Source organism: Etheostoma spectabile, chromosome 6 (assembly GCF_008692095.1).
Source record: "Etheostoma spectabile isolate EspeVRDwgs_2016 chromosome 6, UIUC_Espe_1.0, whole genome shotgun sequence".
NCBI classification, from domain to species: Eukaryota; Metazoa; Chordata; class Actinopteri; order Perciformes; family Percidae; genus Etheostoma; species Etheostoma spectabile.
The window spans coordinates 20,070,940-20,087,589 of NC_045738.1; the positions used below are offsets into that span (position 1 = coordinate 20,070,940).

General features: G+C 46.3%; 1 protein-coding gene and 1 long non-coding RNA gene across 3 annotated transcripts in view; one reads left to right on the forward strand and one right to left on the reverse strand.

Annotated features, from left to right (window-relative positions):
* Positions 1-15,729, forward strand: part of prdm1a (PR domain containing 1a, with ZNF domain) — a 31,446-nt gene extending 15,717 nt beyond the window's left edge. For both annotated transcript variants that reach the window (XM_032519246.1, XM_032519248.1), the window contains exons 4-7: positions 696-948; positions 12,091-13,175; positions 13,722-13,850; positions 13,976-15,729. In XM_032519246.1, the coding sequence (XP_032375137.1) occupies positions 696-948; positions 12,091-13,175; positions 13,722-13,850; positions 13,976-14,554 (2,046 nt within the window). In that variant the 3' untranslated portion in view covers positions 14,555-15,729. The remainder of the gene's footprint in view (positions 1-695; positions 949-12,090; positions 13,176-13,721; positions 13,851-13,975) is intronic.
* LOC116691541 (uncharacterized) overlaps positions 1-16,231 on the reverse strand; it is a 17,722-nt gene extending 1,491 nt beyond the window's left edge. The window contains exons 1-2 of the long non-coding RNA XR_004332503.1: positions 16,147-16,231; positions 2,920-2,924 (exon numbers count right to left, since the gene is read on the reverse strand). This is a non-coding gene — a long non-coding RNA (uncharacterized LOC116691541). The remainder of the gene's footprint in view (positions 1-2,919; positions 2,925-16,146) is intronic.
* Positions 16,232-16,650: the final 419 nt, after the last annotated feature.

Below are 16,650 nucleotides of genomic sequence, written 5' to 3' on the forward strand. Positions count from 1 at the left end.
TGTGTGTGTGTGTGTGTGTGTGTGTGACTTGCATGAAAAAGAAAGACTCACTATGCTCCAAACCACAAGTAGACACTAAATCAGAAAGGTCTTCCATTCATGCTCATATCTCACTTTCTCACACACACACACACACACACACACACACACACACATGCAAAGTGAGCCGAGAGAAACAAGAGATCAAAAAAAGAGTAAAAGAGAAACAGACGGGGGGGGGGGAAGAGTTATAAAAGGAGTTGTCTATTCCTTTCCCTTTTCAATATAAAAGAGGAACTCCTCCTCCGCGACGCTCGGTCTCCGTCTCTTCGTCTGAAGCTGAAGAGAGGGACATGGTGAGGATTGAAATGATGGAGGGATGGAGAGAGGGATAGTAAGATGTAAGAGGGTTGGATGTAGTGTGCTTTGGTGGTAACTTAGTTTTTGAGGAAGTTATTTACTGGCTGACTCCTTACTACTTGTCTATTTAGTTATTGGGTCGGTAATTCATTCAGATTGTGAGTCAGTCGGTCAGCAAAGTCATTCAGAGAAAGTCAACGGAGAAAAGGACAAAAGTAGAGGACGGAGGTCATAAAAGAGTTTTGTTTTCTATTTAACGAACTGCAATTCCTTAAAACAACATCAATAATGATGTTACTAAACTCTTACTAATATTTTCTCCTCCCTTCCTTCCTTCCTTCCTTCCCTCACTCCAGATCTACGAGGACAGGGAGTTCCACCACTTCGTCGACGGCCTGGATGAGACTCGCTCTAACTGGATGCGCTACGTGAACCCGGCCCACTCGGCCGCAGAGCAGAACATAGCGGCATGTCAGAACGGCATGGAGATCTACTTCTACACGGTGAAGCCCATCCCGGCCGGCGCTGAGCTGCTCGTGTGGTACTGCCACGACTTCGCCCGGCGTCTCCACTACCCGCCATCCGGAGAGCTGATGATGCAGAAACTCAGTAAGTTCAAGTTTTAGTTTAAGGGTTAGGGAAACATTAGGGTTATAGATTTTTTTTTTGTGAAAGAACATGCTATTTGTGTAAATGTCTGATGTTTGGAGCTGCAAACATAAAAAAAAAACATAAAAATCAATTGAAATGTGAGTGTGTGTGTGTGTGTGTGTGTGTGTGTGTGTGGTGTGTGTGTGTGTGTGTGTGTGTGTGTGTGTGTTGTGTGTGTGGTGTGTGTGTGTGTGTGTGTGTGGGTGTGGGTGTGGTGTGTGTGGTGTGTGTGTGGATGTGTGTCTTGAGTGTGTCCTGTCGCCGCTTTAAGCCTACCAGTGTTTTTGAGTGTGAGCAGTGTCTCCTCCTCTCTGAACGTTAGCCTGTTATTCTCACACACACACACACACAAGAAGATACAAGACCAACAACCTTCATTCTGTCAGTGCCATCGTTCTATGTGTGTGTGTGTATATGTACGCCCTGAAAAGGGAGAAATAATCACGAGAGTGATACGGTTATGTTTCCTCACGGAGAACTTTAGTGTAATAATTTTACAAAGTAAACATATGTTACACAACAAAATACAGGAAAAGGTAGTTTTGTAGGATACAAGGCTCATTCAAGTCACAACAGCCTACTCTGTAATTCACTAAAACATACTAATTTCCAATATAACTGTCAAGCACATCGTAGTTTTAGCTCAGTAAAACTTTAACTGTATCAACAACGTTAGCAAAGTGCTGTAAACACATCAAATAACACCGCAAAATATTAGCAGCGTACATATTCATTCACAAATTAACATAAAATGGCAGCTACTCTCAGACGACGCTACTCCTTGCTGCAACAGAGAGGGAGGCTCGGCTCACACCACATTATACACTTTGCAAACTTAACTCTAACTTACTCAAAACGTTACTAAAACACACCTTAAAACACCCTGACATGTTAGCAAGTTTTACATCAAAAGTAACTCTGTTTTATATCATAAAGTACCTGAAAAGGGGAGAATAATCACGAGAGTGATACGGGTATGTTTCCTCACGGAGAACTTTAGTGTAATGAGGAAAAGACCGCGACTTCCCCAGGGACTTGGGCGGAGACCAGAGCAATCGATCTCAGGCTCACCGATTAAGAGTATTTAGTAGATCACAGATCAGTACTTTTACCCTTAAACTAGGCACCAGAAAACAAAGCAAGCAATACAATACAATTTACACATTACTTATACAATTTAACCCGTCACACTCTCCCCGACAAAATAAATGTTGTCCCAACATTATCAACATTGTCTCTTTAACCAGTCTCTACTGCACTGAACCTGGAACATCCTCTTCTGTAAGCTAGTACTTAAGCAGAGGTCAAAGGTCACAGTTCAAAAAGAACCAACAAGGTATTTTCACAGTCCCTACCTGTTGAACGGCTGTATAAACTGCCCATAAGCATTCTTTCCACACCCTTTAGATCAACAGTCCATCCTTTTTAATGATATATATGCATAGTCTGCAAATTGTCTCTTATGACAGTCAATGAAATCAGTCAGTAGTCCACGGTTAAACATGTCTATAGCCTCCCATTTACTGAAGTCCATTCACGTAAGGTGGTTGAAGGTAATATTGCTGCAGTGATGGCAGCCATGGAATCGTCAGGGTACAGGGTAGAACAGGAACAATTGTTGTTGTGGAGGATACTGTAGCAGGAAGGATAACAAGTTGATAAGGGTGATACGTGTGGAGGAGTCTCTCTCTTTGTGGCAATGGTAGGCTGGTTCCTGGGTTTTGCGTGCAGCAGTAGGAAGGAAGGAAAGGCACTTGGGTGGACGATCATCAGGCAAAATTCTCTCACAGCGCAGGTCTATAACTGTGTTGTGGTCCTCAAACTGTTTTTCAACATGAGGCCTGTGCTGGAGGTATCAGGGGAACTGCCGCACAACGTCTGTTTCATGATTCGGACCTGTGTTCCGACTCTTTTGCTGGCTCCAGCTACCTCTCCTCCGGTACTGAAGGGAAATTTGGAGACCTGTAGCGGCTCATGATGAAGGTAAATTCATCCTCGCTGCTTCGTCAGAATCTAGAGGCTGTGATGCAGGCTGGTGTCTTCTCTTTTTCCTTATTTTTTGTCACCTCAGTTCTTTCTGGTTGTGTCTCAAGAGGTAAGTGGGTCACAGGACATGAGCAAGTTTCTATGCAAGACACCTGGAGCGTCCTCTACCTTTTCTGGTCTCAATTTCATAAATCGGCAGGTCATGACAATTTGTCTCAATACGTGTGATTATCTTCCAACAATTACGGAGTTTGCCTGGTCCTCCTCTTGGTGTCAGGTTTTTTATACAGTACCGCTCGCCAGGCTGTAGCACTGACTCCTAATTTAGTGTCATAGTATTTCTTACTTCTTTCAGCAGCTTTCTTAGCATTTTCATTGCAATGGCGTTATGCTTCTTCCATTCCTGCTTTCCATTTGGTCCAACATAGTGCTCGCTGGTTACTGGAACTGCCTCTGTGCACAGCCAAGAGCAATGCAACTGGAAGCCTGGGTGATTCTCCCAAACAGAAGATTAAAATGAGATAGCCATGTCACTTCGCAACGGCGTTGCAGTTATACATAGACCAGTTTATTCAGAGCAATCCTTCCAATTTGACTTTTGTGTCTCAGTTAGTGTCTTCAGCATTTGCACAATGTCCTGTTATACGTCCACTTGACCGTTCCCCATGGGTGGTAGGGTGTGTCCTGGACCCTGCCATGCCAACGAGTGCTTTAAACTGATGGAACAATTGATTTTCAAATTCCCCCATTGGTCATGGTGGATGCGGGAGGGGAAGCCAAATTAGGGCAAAAGTCATTGAAGATGAGATTTGCAGCAGTTTTTCCTGACTTTGATGTGGTGGCGTAGGCTTGAGTGAAACGTGTTAAAATGAATCAACAATACGGGAGTTATTTATCCCCCTTTGATCTGTCAGATGAGGAAGCTATACATACCAGTTCAAATGGCTGTGTTGTCATAAGTTGTCAGAGGAGCTCTTATTCATGGCCTGGCTTTTTCTGACTTGACAACAAGCTCCAAGTTTTAGTCAATAGGCTCAAGGTAAGACTGCATATATCGGGCCAGAAAAAGCGGTCACGGTACTAGTGATACAGTACGGTCTGTACACCTGGTCCAATGTTATTGGCATCCTCCATCACTTTACTTGTACTGACTCTGGTAGGACTAATGCTACGGGATGGAGTGATTCTGTACAGAATGCCATCACCTCTGTCTACTGTCAATTGCCACTTCTCTGAATGGCATTTTGTCTTTGGACTGGAGTATTTTTGCTCTGTAAATGGCAGTTTGGAACCAGGACTGTTGGGAAGCCAGCACGGACGGAGGCGGCTTCAGATATTGTCCTTCTCGTAATCCTAGCTTTCGGGATTGAGCTGATTGATGCAGGCGGTTGTCTCACTTTCAGATACGACATAATGCAGCTGAAAGTGACCAAGGTACAAAAGATCCTTTCTGTACCGCAACTGGCTGTATTGTGGCAGCTATGGGGTCTGGCGGAACGATCCTAAGAACATTCTTGCATTAGGGACTCTACACCCGTGGCATCCCTCGACCCAAGCATCGGACATCACTGTTCTCCGGCCTGGCCTGCTCCTTTATCGTAAAGTGGAAACAGCAATTCTGAAACCCAACTGGAGGGTTGCGTTCAGTTGTGCAGTAGACAGGAGGTAGCTGAGCGGGTATTATCGCTGTACCAGTGAAAGGTCGGAGCAGCATAGTACAAATAACACGGAAATTATCAGTGGATTGCCCTTTTAGAGCTAGACATTCTAGCTCTTGCCAGAGTGGTAGTGAATCGTCTCTCAGCGCCGTAAGGTTCGCGAGCAATAAGCAAGGACCCTCACTAAGCTTCCCTCTTGCTTTTGATTTAAAGAATGATCCTAAGCCTTGGTGTGACGCATCCGTGTGTACCACAAAGGCTGTGTGAAACAGCGGAAACCTAAGACTGGTGGGCGGGAAGCAAACAGTCAACAAAGTTCAAGTGCCGGTGATGCTGGTCAGTCCACAAGGGATGGGTGTTTGACGGGCACAACATGATTAATTCTTTGGTTTGTTTTCTGTGGGTGCTCAGAGAATTTATCTGGAACTGCTTCAGGGAGGTCATACAAACAGCTGGCGTCTCGAAAAGTCGTTGATGTACTGCCGGTAGAAGTGAGTAAAACCCCAACATTTTCTGGATGACCCTACAGTCCCGGTCTAATTTCTTCAATTCTCTTATCTTCAAATGGCTGGGTCAACTCTAGTGCCTTGCGGATACTAATTCGCCCAAATAAAAACGGACGGGGTTTAAGGATCACACTTACTTGGCTTAAGTTTGTGCAATGACTCTCTGAGAAGTTGCAACGTTGGAAGTGATTTACGTGCTGTCGAAGGTTGACTAAAAAACGAAGCGTGCGTCCAGGATAAGGAATGCAGATATTGTCCGGAGCCTTCCCACATGTCCTCATACACCGCTGAAAACCTGAGGGCGTTCAGAGCCAAATGGCATACGTGATCCACTAATATAAGTCCCCACGGCGTCAAAAAACCGTCTTGGTTGCTCTCTTCAGAGATGAACCCTGGGGTCGCTGTCCTGGTCTAAGAGGGAGAAACCAGAATTACCACCTAAATGTCCATGAGTCTTGGACCTAGGGAGGGGTGGCGGGCAGGATGTGTCTTTGTTCAGGTTCTCTGTAACTATACACAATTGAGGTCCCGTCTTCTTCCGGAACGCACACAAACACAGGTAGGAATAGAAGAGTTTGACTTCCTAACCCAGCCCTGGCTATGAGGTCATGAAGGTAACCTTTCATCTCCTGATAGAGTGGCTAGGGAACTGACATGTAGGTGCGATGAATGGTCAGAGTCCTTTAGAGAAAAAAGCATTTTTTCAGTCGTTCAATACAGCCAAGGTCATGTCTGATCTGGAGAAGGAGTGACCTCGTCTCTCAGCATTTCCTAACAACTTCTCTTCTCGTCGTTAGGTACTACAATCTACGGGTGGATCCCCATCTGTCAGTAGCAGCAGTACCTGAGTTTGACGCCTGTGTGGTTCACTGTGGCTGTCGGTGACAGTTCTTTTTTTTTTTTTTCAAAGACTTGGGCAGGTAAACACTCAGTCCTAATGGATTGCACTCGTACCGATATTGTGCGTCCTAGCAGAGTTAGCGTGTCAGGGGGTTAGAAAAACATCCGCATTGATAAAAGGGAAAAACTTTCCTGATTCTGACTAATGTGTAAGAACTCAAGGTCCATCTGGCCACGCGGGTTAGGTCCGGCTGGAAAAAGCCGTGTCATTCCTCTTTGAAAAGGCTGAGAAGGACACGACCACTCAATCTGACTGCTCGCTGTTTTTTTGTACTGCAACCTTCTCTTTCTGGTTTTCACCTGCATATTCATCTGTCTGTTTATGCCACTAAACAACCTCGAGATTAAAAGTTCTCACCTTGTTGCTTTAGGCTGGGTGAAAGCTGTTCTCACTGTACGTACCGTTTAGTGTTTCAGTCATTGTCAGTATGTACCGATAACATTGGAACCCTATTGATGGGGTGAGATAGGGACAGCCGTCTCACCGTACTGGGTGAAGTGCCTCTGTTTGGTCCGTATCAGAGGCTAGCCGAAAAAGTTGTTTCAATGCCAGCCCAGTATGGCATCAGTACCATTTGTTGCAGTCAATCTTAGATCCTCAGGTAAGTCCAGCATTTCTGACAAATCCCTCAGCCTTGCATCTGGGAAGGTATCCCTTTTCCATTGTTCATCAATATGACCGATACATGAGAGCCTGTGGTCCATAGAGCTGGAGGTGGTGGCCATTCAGGGACAATTCAACAAATGGAACTGTTGCCGACTAGTGAGGGGACCTTCATGTTGGGGGGCAGACTTGAGATAGGGACGGTTAAAGAGTGGGCATTTTCTCTTTGAAGGAAAAACTTTTTCACTGCTAGATCGTTTTCAGGCAAGGCATTTTTCCTTAGTATAGACAAATGTTGGTGTTGACATACTGTAGAACAGTACAGATTCGTCACATGAATGAACATTGTATTTCAAAGTTTCTCAAAATGAACATGTTCCCTGGCACATTTGCACATTCTGGGACTTGTTGGTAGGTACGGTTAAACTCGTCCTCAGCGGAACCCTTCCAGTTTAAGGGGCCTCTCTGATGAGTCTGACGCCTCGGATTTACATCCAGCTTGAAAATGTCTCCACTCCCACATCCGGAAACAGGGTGTGCAGCGTCAATCTGTTTGGACTTGCTGGCAGGCAAAAAACCTTCTTGGGGGTTGAGCGGTGCGGTTGGCATAAAGGTTAGGTGCATATTGACACTGCACAGGGCCAGGGGTTGGGGATGACTGTTGCGGTGATATGTGCTGGGCAAACAGGTGGCTGGGGTCCTATCGGGGTCCTAACGGGGTGGGGCATAGGCATAAGGTGGTGACTGCAACATCGGCTGCTGTAAAGTCTCCTAATCATGAGCTATTCTACACTGAGACCTTTTTAAAGAGCACACCGTGTCTTTAGTTTCAGCTAACTATGTAACAGATTCGGCCAGGTATCTTAGATTTGGCTTCCTTCACAGGACACGTGGGGGGCAGATGGTGTATCTTCTAAATGGACATGCAATTCAGTGTAGCAGGCTGTGGGCATTAACGCTTTTTGTTTCGTCTTTCTATCTCATTAGACAAGCAATGTTACAAGCTTCTCTAGCAAACCTCATCGGAGGTCCGCTATTCTAAGCAGGAGAGGCTGCCATGTCTATCTGATATTTCACTCTGGAGCCTGTAAAGGACTGTGTGTAAAACATGGCTGGACTAGCGCCGGGTCGTACTTAAGCCCAGATTCTGACTCCTGTGATGCAAAACAGTACCTTTCTGCTCAAATCTAGACTCGCATCAGGAAGCTTTGAGGGGGTCTCTGTGCCATACGGTGTTCTGAAGCTTAGTGTTTGTTAACCGCTCTGTTGCACTCTTCTCTTGGAGTGGGAAGTTAGAATGCATTCTAAGGTGTGGGGGAAGAGTTAGCTGGGTTTACCTTCCAAGTAGCTAGTAGCTGGAGCTGGAGAAAATAGCCAATCCCCTCCAATGAATGGATTACAGCGTTTCTACTATTCTACTCAGGATAGCTCTGTGAAAGTACATTCTCATTGATGGGCAAGGCTGGGGGAAAAAGTCATTATCGTTATGGACCGGTTCAACTATCTGACCAGAAATCTTAACCTCTCTGCGCCAGTGCGAGCTGGGGTGCACTGGGTGAGAACTGCATGCTCCCCTCTTCTTTTTTTTTTTTTTTTCCCCCCATTTTCTTCTTTTACCCCCCACTGAAAAATGGGCAGGGGGGTTGGGGGCAGGAGCAGAGAGCCGCGGCTGGGCTGCAGGAATATCTCGTTCCTACATCCTTGTTGTGGGGGTTACAGTGCATCAGTCCCCATTATTCTAAGATGGTTCCAACGGTTTCAATAGGATGGGTCCAGTTTTCCCCGTCTTGGTTATCATTCCACGATCGCATCAGTCTTTATCTTGTGTGTGTGTGTGTGTGTGTGTGTGTGTGTGTGTGTGTGTGTGTGTATGTGTGTCTTGAGTGTGTCCTGTCGCCGCTCTTAAAGCCTACCAGTGTTTTTGAGTGTAGCAGTGTCTCCTTCCTCTCTGAACGTTAGCCTGTTATATTCTCACACACACACACACACACAAGAATACAAGACCAACAACCTTTCATCTCTGTCAGTGCCATCGTTCTATTTGTGTGTGTGTATATATGTGTGTGTGTGTGTGTGTGTGTGTGTGTGTGTGTATGTGCCAGTGCCAGTGACAGTGTAATTACACAGACAGGGGGATATGGCCCCTAATGCCACAGTCTTACACACTTAAAGACCCGCTTCCAACATGAAAGCTCACACTCACACACACACACACACACACAACCTCACTCAACCTCAATAAAAAGGAGCAGAGACCTTTTTATGAGAAGAAACGTCTAAAAGTAAGAGTCCGCTTTCTCCATCCTCATGGAAAAGTGTTTAGCTATTCTTCTGTAACAATACTAACCCCCTAACTGCTAATATCCACCCCAAATCATGAGTGTAACATTGTAAATGAGAATTTTTTTGTAGCCTATGTTAAGCAGGTAAGCAAAGAGACACGCAGATTTGGACATACAGCAACGGAATTCACCCTTTCATGACACAGCACACTAATGGCACTCATCCACTTTAGTTGAGCTGATCAAAGAGAGAGAGAGCTCAGAGGAACACAAAGAGAGAGAGAGTGGGAGCTCAGGGGTTTCCAGGTGTGACTGAAGGCTAATGGCAGTGTTAGGGTGGTATAAGAAGCAGTAGACTCAGCCTCAGCGACTCCACTGCCCACGGAAAAATGCGCATGACCTGGGGGCCAGAGGCAGGAGGTACCCACCCCCCCCCAACCCCCCTCTCCCCATCCCCGCTGCCCCTTGTACCCTCCCCTCTCCAAAGCCCTGAGTGCGTGTATACAGTATATGTGTTGTCTTTCATTAGCTGCCCCTGTTATTTAGCCCCACAGGCCTCTGTTGACCCTCCAGTGACTTGAATACTAATGTTTACCTGCAGCAGAGAGCCTTACCTGCACTTGGCTGCAGTTTTCTCTTTGGTCTACAGACCTTAAAGTTTCTAGAGCTTTTTTTTCCGGTCTGATGAGCCTGTACGTTCCTAAAATGAGTAGTGTTGACTGTTGGGCTGGAGTTTTAGGTCTACAAACGGAGTCAGAAATAATCTCATTGGCTGAGTAAAACCAAGAAAACCACGATCTTTCTGACTAAGTAACGTCAAACCGGAACCCAGCTACAAGGGCAAAAGGTAAAAGAAGAGGAAGTGGATGCAATTCAGTTATTTAAATGATTTCAGTTATCTGAGATGACCTTTAAAGTTTAAACTCTGATTCGATCTGAATTGTCTTAAATCAGGTGCTGATATGAGACAATTACTGATCAAAATCTGATAAGGAAATGCATTTTCCCTCTGTTTTGGTCTTTTTTTTTTTTAAATTGAACTCGGTGTCCCAAGAGGGCACCAGAGATACTGGTCTAACCCAGCAACCTCCTGTGTTTTATTCCAGAGTAGTGCAACAATTAACTACTGTTGTCTGTATCATGTTCGCCTACCTCAGATTTTGCTCTTTCCAGTGCAGTCATAGCTAAACCAGACGTGTGTGTGTGTGTGTGTGTGTGTGTGTGTGTGTGTGTGTGTGTGTGTGTGTGTGTGTGTGTGTGTGTGTGTGTGTGTGTGTGGTGTGTGTGTGTGTGTGTGTGTGTGTGTGTGTGTTAAAATACTGAGGGTGTCTCACTCCCTCACTTTCTCCTCTCTGTTCTTCTCTCTTTTTGTCGCCGCGTTTAGCATTCTTTAAGTGTTGCACTTGAAAGCACCTGTCAGCCATATGTGTGTGGATGGTTGTGTTCAGAGACGCTCAGCTCTCAGACAAAAACACTCTCCTTTCTCACACACACCACACACACACACACACACACACACACAGGAGCATGTCATGCCAACCTCTCACACCCTCTTTCATCTCAAACACATGCTTGCTCACACATACTGTGCATATTTGTGTGTGGTGTGTGTGGTGTGTGTGTGTGTGTGTGTGTGTGTGTGTGTGTGTGTGTGTGTGTGTGTGTGTGGTGTGTGTGTGTGTGGTGTGTGTGTGTGTGTGTGTGTGTGTGTGTGTGTGTGTTGCGGCCGTTTGCCTTGATATATTGCTACTTGAAAAGACCAGAAAGAAGGTGGGAGGGAGTGCTGGGGCAGAGTTGCCCCTCCCACCCCCTCGTGTGACTACTTGAACTTCCTGGCAGAAGGGCCGTGTTGACAGATTGATATCTCCAAATGGCTGCCCTGTTTGTTTTCTAGAAAAAGGAAGGAAGGAGGGAGGAGGAGGAGGAGGAGGAGGAAGAGGAGGAAGGCTTTCTTACTGATAACCTCAATGTTTACACACTGCCACTATACTCCAGATGCAAGGGTCACTGTGTGTGTGTGTGTGTGTGTGTGTGTGTGTGTGTGTGTGTGTGTGAGAATCAGGGAGAGTCAAACAAATTTCATGAGTGCTGGCACTCAGGATTAACTTTGACAACCTCCATCTCTCTCTCACACACACATGCACACACACACACACACACACACAGTCGCCTCTTGATGACCTCACGGTAAAAGGTTGACTGGGCAGTAAATGAGCTTATAGATAATAGACAGCGGCGTTTTAAGGACCCGTTTGCAGCCATTTAGCAGGTGAGATGTGCTGCAAGCTGACTACCAGGGGCTTTTAAGAGTGTGTGTGTGAGCTGTCCTCCTAATCCACTCTTTCATCAAGCAGAGGAGACAGTAGGTGTGAGTGACTGAAGAGGAAGCTCTCTAATCTAACCTTTGACCCGGAAACAATAGCAAATGGCCAGGAAGATCAGGAGAGTAGGAGCTTGATCATAAGTGTGTGTGTGTGTGTGTGTGTGTGTGTGTGTGTGTGTGTGTGTGTCTTCTCCAAAAGTGGAAGAGTCAACAAATCAGACAGAGGGCTTTGTCTGCAGGCGCCTCTGTGTGTGTAAACCTTGTCAAGAGTGTGTGCGTGTGCGTGTGCGGACGGGGGCAGGTGGAGGCCAAGCTTTTTTGGAGGATATCTTTAGCAGGAAACCTTCCATCAGCCCTGTCTGTCTGCCACCATTTTGATTTTATCTTGATTTTATAGGCGCACGCCGACCGACACACACACACACACACACACACACACACACACATAGACACATACTGATTTAAACACACAATGCCCGAAGGCAGCTGTCACGCCTCACTTCCTGTCTTTCGCCCCCACCCTCGTCCCTTACGCTCGTTCGTCAAATCTGTCACCTTAATTGGCCCACTGGGTTACTTATGGTGTTCCTTAACCCTGTGTGACACACCCACACTCACTCACTCTCACACACACACACACACACACACACACATATCTTTGCGGTAGAGAAGTTAATCTCAGTTTCAAAGGAATTTGAGTATTTGGTTGGTAAATAGAAGTCATGATTATTATTTTAAATGGCAAAGAAATTATTTATTATGGGGTCCCAAGGGGAACCATGAGGATCCAATCTTGATCCGGTAAACTCCCACTAACCTCTTTTTCTCTCTGTCTCTACAGAACAGTCTATCTTGGAGGTCAAGCAGCAGCAGGTGAGCAGTGAGGAGCGTTTGGTCGAAGCCTGCAGCCCGTCCCCCGTCGCAGTCACCCCTACGCCGCCCAAGAGGGAACACAGCGTCCTCTCCATTCTGCGTGGCACCAACAGCACCTCCTCCTCCTCGTCCATAAAGAGGGAGCCCAGCCGGCCGCTTCCCACTCGCCCGCGCTGCGCCGATAGCCCTGAGCGCCTTCTATACCCTCGCGCACTCTACCCGGCTCTCAGGCCCCACCCTCACATCCCTGAAGACTTCCTTGGCCACAAATCTGGCCAGCTTGGTTACCCAGCGTCACGCTCTCCTGGCAACCAGTCTTCAGCCACGCCCAGCCCGTCGGCAAGGAGCAGCCCCGACAGCAGCCCTCAGGGGAGCCCCTTGGGTCCGTCACCATCGTCAGGATCTTTCTACCCCGCCGGGCTGGGTTCTTACCCCGGTTACTCCCCGCCACCTACCCCCCTCTCCTCATCCTTCTACCCTGCAGGAGCCCCCTACTCACGCTACATCCTTCCCCATCACTACCCTCTGCCTGGAGGTGGTGTCCCCACCGTTGGTGGAATCTTTCAAAGTATGTACCCTCTCTACCTGCCCCCTCACGTGCCCCTCCTGTCTTCCAACACAGCAGGGAGGCGCTTCCTGATGCCTGACCACGTCCACCCCTCCCCCATCTCTGCCCACAGAGACTTCCTCCTTCCCAGGCCCACCAGTGCCTTCTCAGCCGCCACCTCTCTGAAGGACAAAGCAGGGCCCCACCACCCTTACCAAGGCCACCCTCACCCACACAGACCCACCCACGCCCCCTCCAGCGGCTCCCCAACAGCAGGCACAGCACCTCTCAGTGAGCGGGTGCCCACCAAGCCTTCCTCAGCCCTGCTGGGCAATGCCAGCGAGACTTGCTCTGATGAGGAGGCCATCAACCTGACCAAGGTGAAGCGGGGCCCGGGCTCAGCGGGCTACAAGGCGCTGCCGTACCCGCTGAAGAAGCAGAACGGCAAAATCAAGTACGAGTGCAACGTGTGCAGCAAGACCTTCGGACAGCTGTCGAACCTGAAGGTGAGTTGTCCCGTGTTTGTCTTTCAACACCATGTCTGCTTCCTTTGTAATGTGTGGATTGCAGTTCAATAATTAGGCCGCGGAGCAGGTTTGGGGCACTTTACAAAGCAAGGAGTGTCACAAAAGGGCTTTACAGAAAACACAATACACAGACAAAACCAACCGACAAACTCTGCATGTTTGTCAAAGAATATTTCTTCACTGGCTAGAACTAATATTGAATTAATATTTGTTTATTTCTTTGACATTTACAACATCAACATCCTCTTTTCATTGGCTTTTAACACCAGGTAGAGTGTTGATCTTATGTGTATACCTTTACCGTATGCTGGCAGTGCATTTAATTGTATTTATTTTATTGTACTTTATATTTTTTTATTGTGCTTTGATTGTTTTATCTATTTATTCTGTATTTTCTTGTTGTGCAGCACTTTGGAAACCTTGTGTTTGTTAAAATTGTGCTATATAAATAAAGTGGATTGGATTGATTGGCTCTGAACGTGGCTAAGCAGATCTCTCTTTTTTTCCCTCTTCATTGTTGTGCAGGTTCATCTTCGTGTTCACAGTGGAGAGAGGCCCTTCAAATGTCAGACCTGTAACAAAGGCTTCACCCAGCTGGCTCACCTGCAAAAACATTTCCTGGTCCACACAGGGGAGAAGCCACATGAATGTCCGGTGAGAAACAACGCTGATGATGCACTTTTATCGGACTGAATTTCCTAGAGCGATGTGGCGGTTAGTTGGTGGGATGTTACAAGCTGCTGACATCCTTTTCTTTTTCGTCTCTTCTCCTCTTCCAGGTTTGTCACAAGCGCTTCAGCAGCACCAGCAACCTGAAAACTCACCTGCGCCTCCACTCTGGGGAAAAGCCCTACCACTGCAAGCTCTGCCCGGCCAAGTTCACGCAGTTTGTCCACCTCAAGCTGCACAAGCGACTGCACTCACGCGAACGCCCGCACAAATGCTCCCACTGCCACCGCCACTACATCCACATGTGCAGCCTGCGGCTTCACCTGAAGGGCTACTGCCCGGCGGTCTCCGGCCAGGTCGCCTTGGAGGAGGTGCAACGCGCCAACGAGGAGATTGAGCGATTTGACGTCAGCGAGCACGCCGAGCAGCTGGAGCAGCTGCAGGGGGGCGCAGAGGTGGAGGCAATGTTGGAGAAGCAGGTCTTGGGGATGCTGTGGAGGGAGACCGACCTTAAGTCTTCCCGCTTCCATCCCCACCACAAGGGTTGCACCACCGAGCTCATGTCTACGGGTTACGGTGCGTACGAGTCCCCGAATGAGACGTCGGTCATCAAGATGCGGCACAGCAGCCACGTCCCGCAGCTTCCTGCCAACGTCACCGTCAAGCAGGAGTCAGAAGATCACGCTTAAGTTACTTTTAAACCGAAAGGGACATAGAGCCGAGACTGTGCGGCTCAAGGCGGACTGAGTTGCCAGGAGCAACGTCTGTAAATAAATAATTCTCTATCTGGTTGGTCTTCAGGAGGAACACCATGATTACACCAGGTTTTCAACCTATCAGGGACTTGCGTACTCAGGGCTCAAGAGACACTGTCCCATGACTACTTAGCGGTTTCAGCGTTTGTTACACTTAGAGACAATCATCTACCCAGGATTTACTTTTTAGTGTAATTAAGATAATGCTATTATCATTGTTGTTGTTGTTGTATTATTTGGTTTCTATTTTCAAATGTCTCTGTTGTTGTTTTTTTGGATCAATTAGTTGTTGTATAACCTCCTTAATTTATTATACTTTTTTTATTTGTTGTCTTCAAAAAGCAATAAGTGGAAGGGATGGTTCCACTGACGGGGTGAAATCAATGTAAAAGACTATTTTTTTCTGTGGATTCTGTTATTTTTGTTTTTCTCGGTGGCCATTTCTCTGTAGATAGTCACTCTCTCTATGCCTATATCCGTCCGTCCTGTGACCTCTGGCCTATAGAAACAGGGGTGTCCACTCTTCAGGGTTTTATCTATTTAAAATTAAGAAATCAACATAGCAGGTTTAAAAAAAGGGATATAAAAACTTGCCAAAGTGCGGCACATAAATTTGTCAATTTAGCAGGAAGAGCTTTCTGTCAACCCTGCTTGATAGCTTCCCTATTGTACGTCAGTGTCTTTTTCTGATGCCTACTTAATTTAATTTGAAACAAAAAGGGCTTTTTTTTGTACATTTTTCACAACGGTTACCTCAGTGTGCATGTGATGATACGTGTGTGTGTGTGTGTGTGTGTGTGTGTGTCTGTGTGTGTGTATGTGTGTGTTTTTAAAGGGACAGCTAAAGGTGGGAGCTTTCTATTTATTTGCGTTTCGCTACTTGAAGAAAAAGAAGAAACCAAACTGAAACTGGAGTGCAGCTTTTCATGTGGTCCAAAAGGAGCTGGGCTCAGCCCGCTCAACATGTAGCACATAATGGACCCCCCACCCACCCCCCTTTTGTCCCTCCTTTTTTTCGTTTTATTTTTCTACAACACTGTCAACGAGGGATTCACACTTGACGCTAGTAACCAAAGTTCACGTGGCTTTCATTTTTAGTTTCAAACACAAAACAAAAAAGGAAAATGAAAAGAAGGGAAGAAGGACTTGAGGGATGTTAACGCTGAAGAAGGGAAGATGTACCATGTGTATATGAACTGTTCACTCTTTCGCTGTGTGTCTTTCGAGTTTTGTGGATGTTTTGTTTTTGTTGTTTGTTCACATTTCGGTTGAGAAGCAATGGCCCCTTCTTTATCCCCCCCCCACACCAGTCCGCCATCTTGTTGAACTGGCAGACACCAAAGCACCTCGGCCTTCTTTTATGCACTGGCCCCCTCCTCCTACTTTATAACATCAGTGCTGATACTTGTAGCATTTTCACTGTGTACAATATCACTGAAACTGGTCAGAAATGGCATTAAGACTCAACTTAATGTTACTAATGCAACTGTGATTTTCTGCAGCAGTTGTACATCAACAACCTGAACTCTCTCTCTCTCTCTCTCTCTCTCTCTCTCTCTCTCTCTCTCTCTAACTAATGTTTGACCAAAGCGTCTCTTTCTCTGATCAGAGCTTTAACTCCAGAGGAGAATCCCCTTAAAGGACTGTCTCTGTTTACATTCTGGTTTACATAGTTATTTATGTGCAAAAATGTCAAAAAGTGTAAATTATGATATAAATGTTCACTGCTCTAATCTAAACCCTACGGCTCTGTGTGTTTCATTCTTTTTACACAGGTTTTTTTGTAGAATTGTCATCCTAGATAATTAAAATCGAAGTGTACATACATTTTGGCAAAATAGGGAAAAAAATTCTTATCTATGTGACTATTTGTGTAGAGGTAGAGCTAATAAATAATATTTTTTAGGCAGCAGACCACTTGTTACAAGTAACTATACCCACTAAGAAAGCGCCAGAATTTCCACATACCCACTAAAAAATGTGCAATGATATGTACCAACATAATTTTGTGACACAACTTTCACTTATTT